Genomic DNA, 13786 nt, shown 5'->3' on the forward strand with positions numbered 1-13786 from the left:
CGGGGGAGGGCGGGGATGCGGCTGAGGGGAGACTGGGGTACCGGGGAGGCCGCGCCTGAGGCGGCCCCGGGGCCCGGCCCCGGCGCCAGCCAGCGCGGAGCCCCTTCGCCGCGGTCCCTCCGCCCTGGGGCCGCCTCCCCCGGTGGGGCCGGGGCTGGAACGGGGAGGGGGGCGGGCAGCGTGGGTTCCGCCGGGCTGGACCGAGCCGCCGGCTCCGGTAGCGGTGGGAAGCTGGGGCCCTGCGGGAGGGGACCGGCCTCCGCGGGTACCAGCGGAGGCTGGGGAGTCACCGGGGAATCTCCAAAGCCGAATTCGAGCGTTTCCATAGCAACTAGGGCGTGCGAAGCCGCGACTGGGCTCTCCTCGGGGCCGGAGCCTCTGCCGGCATTCTGGCTTGGGGCAGGATTGACACGGCGGAGCTGAACTTTTTCTTTTTTTTTTGTTATTGTTCTTTTGTTGTTGTTGTTTTTGTGGGTTTTTTTTAATCCCTGAAGGTAGCAGTTTGGCTGACAGCACCGCGGAAGCATCCGTTTCAGGTTCTCGCTGTTCTGGGAAGTAACACAGAGAAGACGGTTAGTGCCTGTGTCTTTCTAAATATATATATACATTTAAAATCTCCCATAGGTGTTATTTCCCCGCCGGGTTCCTTGTTGGCACCCCATGTCTGCCCAGGAGTCCCCAAGGGCGCTCGGGGCGCTGATGGAGGCGTTCCCTACGGATGTGGGTTTGCTCTCCCGATATTCTGAGCAGAACGCCATTAAACCTGTTGCGCTCCTCTGTCAGTCCTTATTAGATTACAGAAGTTGAAGATTAATATAGAAGTTAAAACAAGCCCTAATTATATAAGTTCTGTGTTTAATAGCATGTGTGCATGAAGCCATCGATGCGTCAGCGTAGTAATTAATTATTTCCACTTGTTTTGAACCTCTGGCTTTGTCCCGAAGCATTACGTACTGCAAAGTCAGAACTTACAGGTGAAATTCTGTAATGATGTTGTTTCGGGCTGTATTTGATGCTACTTTTGAACATATCTGAGAGAAACCTGCTGTAAAAAGTAGCAGGCCATGGAGATTTTCAGGCGTTTGGCTGCAGAGAGGGAAGGGCTCTCCAGGGGGAGCGTGAGTACCCTCGTCGCTGCTTTAAACCTGTAGATTTGCTTCTCTTGGCTGCTGTTCGCAGACCCTAAATTGTTAGAACTAATGCCCAGGCTCTTAACTCGGAGTTTCAGGAATGATAACTGTATTTGATGGGATTTCTGTTAAAATAGACCCACGTTAATGTCAAGGCTCTGCTGGTCTTTTCGTGTGGGGAAGAAATGCTGAGGTCAAACATATTTCCTTAAGAAGATTTTCTCCTGTTTCCAGATAAAGGAGACTTGGTTTCCAAATCAGATTAGGGCCCAGGCACGTAATTAAATGTTATTGCGTCTGCAGACTGTGACTGACAGTGTGAGAACCGCTAATGATTAACGGTGAGAAATTTTTGCCTTGAAGAATCCGCAATTTCGGGTTTGCCAGCGGCAGCCGCTGGTTTAAGCAGCGACCACAGAGGCAGCCGGGCACGTGCTGAACTTCGAAGTTATCAGTGAAGCGGAACATGTTCAAAGTAGTTTGTGAACCTCATGGGAAAGAGACTAATTAAGGGTGAGCGGGTGTGTGTGAGGTTTTTCTATATATTTTTGAAGGGTTATTTAGCTTGCATTGTGCGAGGCAGGCTTGCAGTCGCTTTTCTGAAACTATCGAGCGCAGATTTGTGGGTCTTGGGGTGCGTTAGTAACTTGCCTAGCAGCCACAAAAAGAGAGAAATTCGGAGAGAAGCTGAGGTGTGAAGGGACGTCCCAAACATTCTCATCCCGTTTGTGGTAGATCCCTGTGTGGAAGCAGAGCCCAATCCAGAAGGACCAGTGTGGTGCTCGCTGTGTGTCCTTCTGTCGTCTGTGAGGGAAGGCTGGTGGGACGTAGGAGGTTCAGGGCTTTCCCTGCAGAGTAATCCGTGAGTGCGGTTTCCCTTTGCAGGGCCTGATGCTGCATCTCGTCCACTCAGGTCGTGGGCTCGTTGCTGCTGAGGCCCTTCCTCCCTGCTTGGCTGATGTAATTTTAGCTTGAGTTTTAAAAATAAGGGAGCAAAAGTCATCTCCAAGAGCTTTCACCACTTGTAAGCCTTCTCATGAAGGAGGAAAGCATGGCACTGAAGCAATGATAATCTGATGCTTTATTTTACTAGTCTGTGGTTTTCTTGTCTGTCTCCTTTACAGGTACAAGCAAAATAATTCAATTCAGCTCCTGGCAAAGATGTCACTCTCCAAAAGGGAATTGGATGAGCTGAAACCATGGATCGAGAAGACAGTGAAGCGAGTCCTGGGGTTCTCGGAGCCCACTGTGGTCACCGCAGCGCTGAACTGCGTCGGGAAGGGCATGGACAAAAAGAAAGCAGCCGGTATGTCCCACGGGCTCCAACCCTGACCCTGCAGCTGTTCTTAGAGGTGATCAGACCCCTTGACAGAAAAAAATAGGTGCACACAAATCCTCAAATAGCCTTGAAATAGTCTCAAATCAGATTTAGTCTCGCTCTCTATTCCTGGAAGACTGACCTACTGCTGGTGGAGCTGGGCTGCATGGCTAGTTGTGGTTTCATTGCCGGTGGTGGCTGGCAGTGTCTGGGAGGCAAATGCCATCCTTGCAGGTGTGAACTCTTGTTTGTGTTGAGCTAGTTTTATAAAACAAACAAAACCACCCAGACCTGGAAGCTCTTGAGAGTATGTGCAGGTGTGCACACAGGGGTGATTCTGACTCGGCCTCGATGAGGCAGAGGTGAGTATGTGCGAATCCACGCAGACGGGTGAGACACGATTAAAAGCCTTGGAATATGTTACAAAAACCGAGGAAGTAAAAATGAATTTAAGGCCTCTTTTTCTAAAGGAATTGAAAATGATAATTTAACCCGTGACTTTTTTTTTTTGACTATTAGAGCCCTAATTTTTTTTCTAATCGAGGCTTGGACTCCTTTAATCCTTCAGAGTTCAAAGCTCCTGACAGCAGGATCCGCAGATCCCAGAGGCCTCCAGAGCCCAGGCCACAGCCCCCACTCCATTAGTGGGGTTGCATCCATCTTTAAATAAGTGTTCACAACTTCACAGAAGTCTCTGTGAATTCTCTGTTCTCCTGCTCATCCCAAGCAGTGAATTCTGAATTTACACAACTCTTCCCCTTTTCCAGACCACCTCAAACCCTTTCTTGACGATTCCACCTTGCGATTTGTGGACAAGCTCTTTGAAGCAGTGGAGGAAGGCCGAAGCTCCAGGCACTCCAAATCCAACAGCGACCGGAACCGGAAGCGAGAGCTGAAGGTGATTATTGATTATTGATTGCTTTTTTTCCTGTGGTTTGGTGGCCGTGGAAGCAGCACTGGTACTTTGCCACACTTTCCTCTTCCAGAGAGGTACATCTCGTAATGCTTAAAGTTCAAGAGAAAAGACTCTTCTCCATGATGAAGTGTGTGAGCCTTTACCTTTCGGTTCTCTTTACCTTTGGATGAGGTAGCGCCATGCTGTCCTTGGTGGCGGCCAAGGTGGAAGCTTGGGCTTTTGATTTCTTTTAACGAACTCTGCTAGGCTTGTGCAGCAGAGTAACTTCACAGGGCTCCGTCTCTCCGTCGTCTTTCGTGCTCTTTACCGTTGCATCGGCAGTGCTGTGTTTTCACGGGGAGCCTGGGGTTGGTGCTCCCAGCAACTTTCTGTTGTGCTTCCTTGCCCAGATGCGCTGCGTTTCACTCTGCCAGCTGGCTCTCCCTGTCAGCGAGCGGGTGGGGCTCTGTGGTGGGTGATTTGGTGGGTTTTCATTTTCTTTTTCCATCCAGAATTAACAGAGGGTGATTTTTGACAGCCCCTGTCATAGCACAAGGTTCATGACAGCAGGGATTTAATAGCTCTCTGGTGTTTCTCCCATCTAACACTTGTCTGGGATGGTGGAAGTCTCATGCATCCAAACCTGTTTTCACCTCCTTTCTTCTCTTGAAGACTTTACTCGCCATCTTCTGGAATTGCATTTTTTCCATCACTCGCATACTGAGTTTAAAAGGGGCTACTCTCCATGCTGCTCCCCGCTTACAAAGTAAGTTTCCTTTCACTTTTTCTGAGGTTCCTATTTTATTGCAATCTGTGTTTCTCTGTGACAGTTTTAGTCAGCACTTAACCTCAGTTAGCTAGAATAATCCTGTTCAGGATTTGGATCTCTTCAGGTGTGTTGGGAGAGAGCTGCTTCCACTCCCTATTTTCTGTTAGAAACTTGCTTTTTCTCCCACTGTCTGGCTGAGGCTTTAACCGCTGCCAGAAAGGGTCTCTTCCGGGTCCGGGTACATTCACTGGTTAAGGAACAGTGCGTTAAAACAGCTTCCTTCCTGCAGAGCTGGTACAGCCTGAGGAGCAGAAGTACAACCCAATTTACTGATCTGGTGAGGTTTGGGTTCACGTGTCCCAGCCCCCTGAGTGTGGCAGTAGCTTAAAAGGACCTCAGTCTTCTGCAGCTTTCTTGGTCACAACGGAGGTGTCGATAAGCATCTTCCAAGTATTTCTGTGCTGCGGTTCCACTTTAATTTGGGTATTGGGCTGGCTCAGCCATGCACTGTGCCGAGCCGCCACGGGGCCGTTAGAAAGCAAGGTTTCGGCTAGGCTGGTGGATCCTAGCTGCTCCCCTCGACCCTCTTGCTTTTGACCTCTTGGGGAGATGGCGGAGAGATAGGGACGTCATCAATCCCATTGCTGCTTGGTGCTTCGTGATGGCAGGATTGTAGGCTGCAGCCTGGCGGGGTGACTCTTGCAGCCCCGTGGCACAGCTAACGCGTGTGGATCCCACCTTTCTTCACAGGTTGAATTCAGATTGTGCCCACTTTTGGGCTGTCTTGTCCTCTCATCTTCCTCGTGGCCGTGGCCAGTGCACTGCAGGACAGGGGGAGGGGAGGGAGCAGCACCCTGTTGCAGAGGGGATCTCATGCTGGCAGAGCAGAGCAGGAATGGGGCTGGGTGTGGAATAGGTGATTCTTCTCCAGTGAAGTGTCCACTGGGGTGTCTTGTGCAACTGCAGCTGGTGTTCTGGGCTTCCCAGCTAACCTGAAAGCAGGGCTGGGAAGCGACAGAGCAGACCTATCCTCTTCTCTGGGCTCCTGGCATGGGGACAGGTGTCCTGCCTGCCAAATCGTCAGCCCCTCTCTCCCAAATTACCTTTCTTGGAGGTCCACCATCAAGATCTAGATCTGTCCTGACCCTGCTGTAACATGAGGTGGTCTAGTGAGGTTGTCAGATCACAGTCATGCTTGCAGACTGACTTCCCCCTCCACCCCAGTGCAGGTTTTAGAGTTGAATTTGTACTTGCACACTTAGATCTTGTAGCAACGAGCAGTGGATTAATTCAGAATGCTGCTTACTGGTCACGTTAGCTGTCTTCAGCACACTGCCTGGCCTGCCTTCTCTCTCCTTGGTTAACTCTTGTGGGGTAGGTCGTTGCTTGGGAAGTTTCAGGAACTAAAACATAATGGTTTACACACTTTATACTATGGGCAAGTCCTTTCTCTTGAACTTGTAGGTTTTCCAAGAAGTACCTGTGTCTGGATGAGGAAGTGTCCTTGTAGAATATGAACCGTTGTAGTGAAGAAGGGATTGCAACTAACGCTTACAACCGGTGTGTATATTTTCTTTTCAAATAACATATTGACACACACACTACAGTAACACAGTCGCATGGACAGATCCAGTTTACCGTACACAAACCAGGCACTGACTAGACGAAATCCCCGGCCGCAGTCTCACAAGCTGGGGCGTGCTGGAACGGCGCGCTTCCCCAGCTGCCTGAGCGCAGACCTCTGTGTAAAGCGCATCTTGCCTTTTATTTTGTGACCCTCACGCTGCATGCGATTCCCGTCAGCGTGGTTGTTGCTCTGCCTGCTCTCTGAGCTGCACTTCTCCAGAGTGACTCAGTTTGAGCGTGGTGTCTTTGGATCCGAGCTGGAGTCGGCTGGGTTGGAGTGTGAGGGAATGCTGCAGGTGTTCTGACCCGTCCTGAGTCTGGGGCTGCATCCTCCTTTTGGGGAGGACGTGGTAGAACGCCACAGCTTCCTTCACCAAACCCTCTGAAGTTGGCGGAAGACATGGAAACCATTTTAGCCCAGTCAGGTCAGCTTGTGGGCAGGCTTTTTCCATCTCTCTGGGTAGCTGAGCGAGACCTTAAATCTCCTCAGCGCCAAAAAACCTTTGACTGCCTGAGAGAATGATGATGGCTTTTACACAGGCATATCCCTGTGATATCTACTGTCCTTCACGCTCTTGGATGGATCATCATTGGTGCTTCTCTGGTGGGGGACCAGGGCACAGGCTTCATGCAGGATTACCAGTAGATCAGCCTGCGAGTGCCACCCTGGAAACTCTGAACCACAATGCAGTGCTGACTGTACAGCGCTGGATCTGATCCGCATGGTGGTTTCTCATCTTAAAACACTGGCCGTGAGGAGAACTCTCTGTTTTTAACCACAGTTTTCTCCTTCTCTCCTTTTACATTAGGATGTGTTTGGCGATGACTCTGAGGTATCCAAGGAATCCTCTGGCGTCAAGAAGCGGCGCATACCGCGATTCGAGGAAGTGGAGGATGAGCCTGAGGTCATTCCAGGCCCACCGTCAGAGAGCCCTGGGATGCTGACCAAGCTACAGGTCAGTCTAACTAGGCTGTGTTACATGAGCCTTGCCCCAGAACAGAGCTGCCCGTGCCTGAGATCTTGAATCCCGACATGGTTTAGTGTTTATCTTAATTCATATCACAAGCTAAGCAAGCAAATGGCAAGTTGCTTTTGACTGTCCTTTGTTTGCTGGAGTCGTTGGCCTGTGTTTGCTTTCACAAGGCTCACTGCTGTTTGTGCGTTAGGCTAACGATAATGTGAAGCCTTTGAGTGGGGACCATTTGGATGTTCTCTTCACATAAGCTGGAGTAAATGGTCTTGGTGGAGAACGCCTGCACTGTTAGATTCCTCCTCCACAGCTGGAGGTTGTTGATTAGAGCAGTTTGATAGAATTCTGTTCTCGCTAAGCTGGCTTGCTTGCATGCATTTGCAGCCGTAAAAGGGTGCTGAGGACCCCTGCTCTCCTTCTGTTAGAGGGAAGAAAAATTCGCTCTCCAATTTTCTTTCCACAGATCAAACAGATGATGGAGGCAGCCACACGGCAGATTGAAGAGAGGAAAAAGCAGCTGAGTTTTATCAGTCCTCCGACACCACAGGTACCTACCGGAAGCAGCAGGCAAATCCCGTGGTCCCCATTTCAGCTATGACACATTGACCTAGGTGTGCTGGAACAGGGACGTAACAAAACTTACTCCTCTGTCAACAGCCAAAAATTTCTTCTTCATCCCAATCGGAACGTCTCCCCATCGGCAACACGATCCAGCCCTCCCAGGCAGCGACATTCATGAACGATGCCATTGAGAAGGCCAGGAAGGCTGCGGAGCTGCAGGCCCGAATCCAGGCTCAGCTGGCCTTGAAACCGGGGCTCATTGGCAACGCCAACATGGTGGGGCTGGCCAACCTGCACGCAATGGGGATCGCGCCACCGTGAGTACCTGCCATTTGCTGCATAATCCTGATGATCGTAACGCCAGAATGCTGATGGAGGGTCTGACCAAAGGTTTCTCCAGCACTGTTGGTTCCCTAGCAGGGGCCTCAATGACTGCTGAAGGAACAAATTTTATATAAAAGAGGTGAAATGGGGGTTACTCCTTCCTTGGGTAAGGCTCTCCCAACTTCTGCGCATGAGATTTGAGTCCTTTCTGGCAGCATAGGTGAGATTTAACGTTACAAGGAGGCCTTTCACAAGTCGTGGACTGGTTTGGTGCTTGCTGTGGAAATAAGGCTCACCGTTTCTTTGCATTAATGCTGTACACACATTTTAATGCAATGTATCTTGTCTTGCCACCAGGAAAGTGGAGCTGAAGGATCAGACAAAGCCAACGCCACTGATCTTGGATGAGCAAGGCCGAACTGTTGATGCGACTGGTAAAGAGATTGAGTTGACTCACCGCATGCCAACCCTAAAAGCAAACATCAGAGCTGTGAAGAGAGAGCAGTTCAAACAACAGCTTAAAGAAAAGCCCTCGGAAGATATGGAGTCGAACACTTACTTTGACCCCCGGGTCTCCATAACCCCAGCCCAGCGTCAGAAACGCACCTTTAAGTTCCATGAAAAAGGCAAATTTGAGAAAATTGCCCAGAGGTTGCGAACGAAGGTATTTGAGGTCTTGCCATGCTAACTGACAGCACAGAAGTGAGGGTTCGGTTCGGGATGGGAGTTGATTCTCCTCTCCTAGGATGTGAAGGGATGCTCTGTTGGCTTTGAGTAAGAAGCTTTTCAGTGAAGTCACCCGAGACTTTTCTGTCAACACCGTTCTTGTTGGAAAGGCAGGCATCCAAATTAGAACATGTGTGTGGAAAGTGTTTTCTTACAGCTGTCTTCACTGGATGAAAGACAAAATCTTTTTTTTTTTTTGACAAAAGATTGAAAATTTCCAAAGAGAATAGATAATTTTCTAGCCCAGTGTTCTTTCCGCAAAAGTGATAACCCTAGAGGTGGAGATTTAAAGGAATCTTGGTAAAATGCCCAAGTTCTTGGGGAGAAGGGGAGAGAAGAGCTTCATTAGACAGAAAAAGTCCAGGGATATGATGCATATAGGGAGACATTCCTTTGGGATCGTTCCATGCTCCTAGAAGGCTCAGTAATAAGACCAGATTTTTGGCAGGTTTGTGAACTTTGGCAAAAGCACTCCGCTGTCATGTGCTGCATGGTTTCTTCTGTGGTCTGCTTCAGATTGTTTTAAAAATAAATAAATCAGCAGGTACATGCGTATTGTGCTTTTCCTGAAGGTTGTGCTATTTTGGAATGACCTTTATGTGCTGTTTTCCTCTCCTTGTTCTCAGGCTCAACTAGAAAAACTGCAGGCAGAGATCTCGCAGGCTGCCAGGAAGACGGGGATACACACCTCCACCAAGTTGGCTCTTATTACCCCAAAGAAGGAGCTGAAAGAGGGGGAGATCCCAGAGATAGAGTGGTGGGACTCCTACATCATCCCTAATGGCCTTGACTTGTAAGTAGTTTACTTGCCATGTTTTGATAGTTCTGCCACAGGAGGAAACTCAGGGAGCTTCTTGGGGGTAACATGGTGGTCTGTTGAGCACTTGGGTAAATCTGGTCATACGTATCTACTTGAGCTATGGAATTCTACCTCCCTTGTCTCTGAAATCCAGGTGGGCACTAGGTTTGCTCCCTAAGTCTCTCTTGGGGCTGGTGGTGGGCAGCTGCCCTTCCCCCTTGCTGGAGGCAGCGTTCCCTGCCGCAACTGAGAAGATGACTGCCATGGAGTTAGAGGGATTTTTTTGACCCAAAGTTGGTGGTGTGTTTTGGTTTGGGTTTGTTTTTTTCAAGCATGAGTGTTCTGTACAAGTCTTGTTCATGGTAGAGTTGTGGGAAGCCTGCTTCCTAACCAAGAGATGTGGGTGGATATTCCACTGGGGGAGACACCTACTCATTAATACTATGTCACTGTGTGTTTCCTTCAGCATATCAAGCTCTGATCTATGCTTTGGGTAGGGATTTGTGCGTGTCACATACCAGCCACGGCTGGCCCAAGGGAAGTGTTATATTTTTTTTTTTTTTTCCATGGCTTGTGTTTAAGGGAACGCAGGAATTCAGGCTGGGAGTTTTGCAATGATGCCCAACTCTCTCCTTTCTAGAAAAGGTGGAACATCTTCAAAGAGGGACGAGTACTTCGGGATCACAAACCTCGTGGAGCACCCAGCACAGCTCAACCCGCCAGGTACTGCCCCAGTTTTGGTCGACTTCGCTCTTAAACTAGAGACAGAATACTCCGAGCAGCTAGTGCTTGGTGGGGTGAACCAGCATGCAAGCCCCCACCTGTAGCACTGCAGCCCAGCGTTTCTTGTCTCAGTGAGGAAAAGAAATTGTGCCAAGATAAGTCTGAAAGCTCTGCAAAGGTAGCTGAAATTGGGAGGGAGAGTCTCTGCTCTGTTTTTGGAAACTTTATATAAAACCTGTAGCGGTTACCAGTAGCTTGCTTACCTAGCGGTGGTCTGCTCTCTGCTTGCTGGGGTAGCAGCACAGACACCAGCTCCTCATCTCTGACAGGTTGTTTTTGACCTTTTTGCCCCGAGGAGGGGACGTAAAATAATCACAGAGCATTTTACTTTTCAGTAAAATAAAAAAATAGCCAAAACCCGTTTTCCTCGTTCTGTGTTTGGTGCAAACAGCCTCCAGCACTGCAGAGGTTGGGTTTGTGGATAAATTGTGGATATAATGGAGTGTGGTACGAGTGTAACGGTTGCAGGCAGTATTTTCTCTTGCTTCTTCAAAAGCAGATTTATATTTATCTTGCCTCGTTTCTCTTCCCAGTGGACAGTGACACACCAGTGACCCTGGGTGTTTATTTAACTAAGAAAGAGCAGAAGAAATTACGGCGACAGACTCGGAGAGAAGCCCAGAAGGAGCTGCAAGAGAAAGTCAGGCTGGGCCTGATGCCACCGCCAGAGCCCAAAGGTAAGTGACAGCTATGGTGGGCAAGCTGCTGGCAGAGCTCCGGGCTAACATGGACCCTTAGCCGTCAAACTGGCAGCCAAGCATGGATGTGGTTAGGAACGTGGCAGGCGGCACAACCTCTACGGGATTGCACAGATCTGTGTATCGGTGTGTGTTGGTGTGATCCAATACCTACCCATACAGTCAGTTTATGAGCCTGCAAGCGTGCCTGGTGTTTCTGTGCTTTACCATTCCGCCAAGCCAGTGTCCGATGGGAGCCTCTCACAGCTCCTTTCCCGTTTCCCTTGCAGTAAGAATTTCAAACTTGATGCGAGTACTGGGGACAGAAGCTGTTCAGGACCCAACAAAAGTCGAAGCTCACGTTAGAGCGCAGATGGCGAAGAGACAGAAGTAGGTGGCACGTTGTACCATTTTTTTTGGCCATTTTTAGATGGATTTTGTGGTGGTGCTGCATTTGTTTGTAGAGAACAAAATCCTTGAACTGATGCAGCAAAGCAGAAGCAGTGTGACTTTCTGCGTGTTGCTCTTGTAGCCTATTTCAGCTGCCTCGAACAAGGCCTGGGGGGGAGCTGGGTCTTGGTCAGCTTTCACCACTGGAGAGCGGCCTCGTGCCCTGTATTAAATGAGTTTCTTACTGTGATGATAATGGCCATCGCAGTTGTTACTAATGAATGTTTTCAGGGAATAGACCGAGGATTAATTGGACTGGTGACTGGATTAAAAAAGCCCATGGGCTTTTAATTCAGGCAGGTGCAGGCAGAAATCTAGGCAGGAGTTGCAGCTGCTTTGGGATCTGAACATACTCTTTGCTTAGGAAGAGAAGGATCCATTTTGATGCCGTAACAGCTATGCCGTAGGCCGCGTTTTGCTTATTGCTGTGTCTCTCTTTGCATCCAGAGCTCATGAAGAAGCAAATGCTGCGAGAAAGCTCACAGCAGAACAGCGAAAAGCAAAGAAGGTTAAAAAGCTGAAAGAAGACGTGTCGCAGGGAGTTCACATAGCTGTGTACAGGTGTGTGCTGGGCTGGGTGCTCTTGGTGGTGGTGGTTCACCATACGTCTCTTTCTAAATACACCTGACAAATGCCCTATGGAAACATGCTGATAGAGAGGAGAAGCCTTCACTAGCAGGACAGTGCACCAACTCATCAGGTTTCCATCAAGTGTTAAAGAATCCCAGCCTGTAGCAATTACACTGTCCCAAAAGACATGTCTGTTAACTCTGTCCTTAACTCATCCTGTTACAGCCGAGCACTAAAAACATGTGTTGGGTTGGGAGCATTTCAGCTGGGATTGAAGTTTCTGATGAGGAGAGCCATTTCCCAGCTGTCAGAGCTAACCTGGTACATTGATGTCCAGAAATCGGGAAACTTTCAAGATCTAAATGAAATGAGAATGGGAAGGGACAGACACAGCTTCTCTGAGCAGTCTGATAACAAATGTGTGTCGTTTCAAGGTCTCGTTAAAGCCGCTGAGGAGCTGGAGAAGGAAATGCTGGACCCAGTCAAGGCAGAGTAGGGAGCTTTTATGGCTGGTGATAATAGTTCTGGTTTTCCACAAACATTTATTTTTTGGTTTTTGTTTTTATTTTATCCTATCCTTAGGGTCAGAAACTTGAGCAATCCAGCAAAAAAATTCAAAATCGAGGCGAATGCTGGCCAGCTGTACTTAACAGGCGTGGTGGTTTTACACAAAGATGTCAACGTGGTCGTGGTAGAAGGAGGTGAGGACTTCCGAGGCAGGCTTTTGGTCACAGTATAGCTTTCAAAAGCTTGCCTCCAGCAAAAATTACCGTGAAAATTGTTGACTGAGGGTTATGGAAGGACAAGGAAGTAAGGAGGCCATTTGAAACTCCCTTAATTATGGCTCTAGTGGGGTTAGCACTGACTGCAGAGCGCACTGTAATCCTGTTAGAAAACCCAGCGTGTTCGATGTCGAAGGGAAAACACTTGATTTGAATCCTTGATGCTCTGAGTGGATGCTTAAGAGCAAGGAGAGCCTCAGTCCTCGCTCTGCTGTGGTTCCTTGTGGTTTGTGCTGTTCTAAGTAGTTTTTGCAAGGTGTTGAAGAGCTTGTTTGGCAGCAGGAAATCCCGAGGTGGCTGAGAGCTGAGTTCTGTGCCAAAGGCTGCGGGAAAAGCTGGGCCACCCTGGGGGTGTTAGCACTGGATCAACCTGGCTGGGCTTTATTTTCCATGCCTGGTCAGCTGGGAAGTGTTTGTGGGTGTCATTTGGCTTCTGCTGCTTTTTAGAACGTCCTAAAAACTGAAGGTTAAAGGACTTTTTGTGAACATTGAGTCTTGATTCTTCCCCAGGTCCGAAAGCACAGAAGAAATTCAAACGTCTTATGCTTCACCGAATAAAATGGGACGAGCAAACATCAAACACAAAGGGAGAGGGTAAGTGTAAAACTGTGCGGAGGGGTGGCGAAGCAGCGGTGGGACTCCCAGCTCTTCCTCTGTCTTCAGGACTAAAATTGGCTTTATTGGTTGGTTTGGGTTTTTTTCAGATGATGATGAGTCCGACGAGGAGTCTGTTAAGAAAACAAACAAATGCTCTCTGGTTTGGGAGGTGAGTCATGGGCGTGGTTCAATATGGGGGGTCTTAGGCTGGAGGGAAGCAAGCCCTGACAGTAGCTGAGGCAGAAACAATGTTCTGAAGCTTTGGATCGGACGCAAACCTGCTGCTCTGACTCTTTCCGTAGCGTTTCTTGAGCTGTAGCAGCACTAGGAGTGTCTCCCCCGCACAGTGCTTGTGCAGCGCTCCCCCTAGTCACACATCAGCCTGAAAAAAACGTTTATTCCTGGGTTCCCCCAAGTCACTCAGAGTCCTGTTTCCTGTGCCTTTCTCTCAGAGATGGGTGGGAAAGCATGCCTTTTCTCCTCCCAGGGCACAGCGAAAGACCGCAGCTTTGGCGAAATGAAATTTAAGCAGTGCCCCACGGAGAACATGGCACGGGAGCACTTTAAGAAGCACGGCGCGGAGCATTACTGGGACCTGGCCCTCAGCGAGTCCGTGCTGGAGTCCACAGACTGAGGTGAGGGGGCCGCCACTGCCCCCCTCCTCACACCACAACCCCTCCTCCAGATCTCAGAGAGACCCCTCCTCTCCTTGCTCTCCTCAGCACACCGATTAAAGTCATATTTTTTAAAACAAACCACTGTACGCTTGTTTTCAGGATAAAGGGAGGTGGGGGGGCTGAGGGTGGAG

At 49.3% G+C, this 13786-nt stretch overlaps 1 protein-coding gene across 4 annotated transcripts; it reads left to right on the top strand.

Annotated features, from left to right (window-relative positions):
- The first annotated feature begins 215 nt into the window (after positions 1–215).
- On the top strand, positions 216–13733 carry PRPF3 (pre-mRNA processing factor 3). 4 transcript variants are annotated; one of them, XM_052797186.1, is made up of 16 exons: positions 216–572; positions 2255–2436; positions 3216–3346; positions 6548–6694; positions 7173–7256; positions 7367–7587; positions 7952–8258; positions 8947–9113; positions 9760–9842; positions 10436–10579; positions 10870–10969; positions 11477–11590; positions 12182–12300; positions 12892–12975; positions 13086–13147; positions 13466–13733. In XM_052797186.1, the coding sequence occupies exons 2-16, from the start codon at positions 2292–2294 to the stop codon at positions 13610–13612; spliced, it is 2055 nt and encodes a 684-aa protein (XP_052653146.1). In that variant the 5' UTR covers positions 216–572; positions 2255–2291; the 3' UTR covers positions 13613–13733. The 4 variants fall into 4 exon arrangements, with proteins under 4 accessions (XP_052653146.1, XP_052653147.1, XP_052653148.1 ...); XM_052797187.1 differs by lacking the exon at positions 216–572 and adding an exon at positions 1515–1643; XM_052797188.1 differs by lacking the exons at positions 216–572; positions 2255–2436 and adding an exon at positions 5577–5672 and having other exon boundaries at positions 3231–3346.
- The last annotated feature ends 53 nt before the right edge of the window (positions 13734–13786 follow it).

Source organism: Harpia harpyja, chromosome 9, assembly GCF_026419915.1.
Source record: "Harpia harpyja isolate bHarHar1 chromosome 9, bHarHar1 primary haplotype, whole genome shotgun sequence".
Taxonomy (NCBI): Eukaryota; Metazoa; Chordata; class Aves; order Accipitriformes; family Accipitridae; genus Harpia; species Harpia harpyja.

Excerpts from the sequence above, each read along its gene's own strand:
- PRPF3 (XM_052797186.1), top strand. The coding sequence starts at position 2,292 with ATGTCACTCTCCAAAAGGGAATTGGATGAGCTGAAACCATGGATCGAG. Across the intron at positions 10,970-11,476 it reads CAGATGGCGAAGAGACAGAA|AGCTCATGAAGAAGCAAATG; the intron begins GTAGGTGGCACG and ends CTTTGCATCCAG. Across the intron at positions 13,148-13,465 it reads AATGCTCTCTGGTTTGGGAG|GGCACAGCGAAAGACCGCAG; the intron begins GTGAGTCATGGG and ends TTCTCCTCCCAG.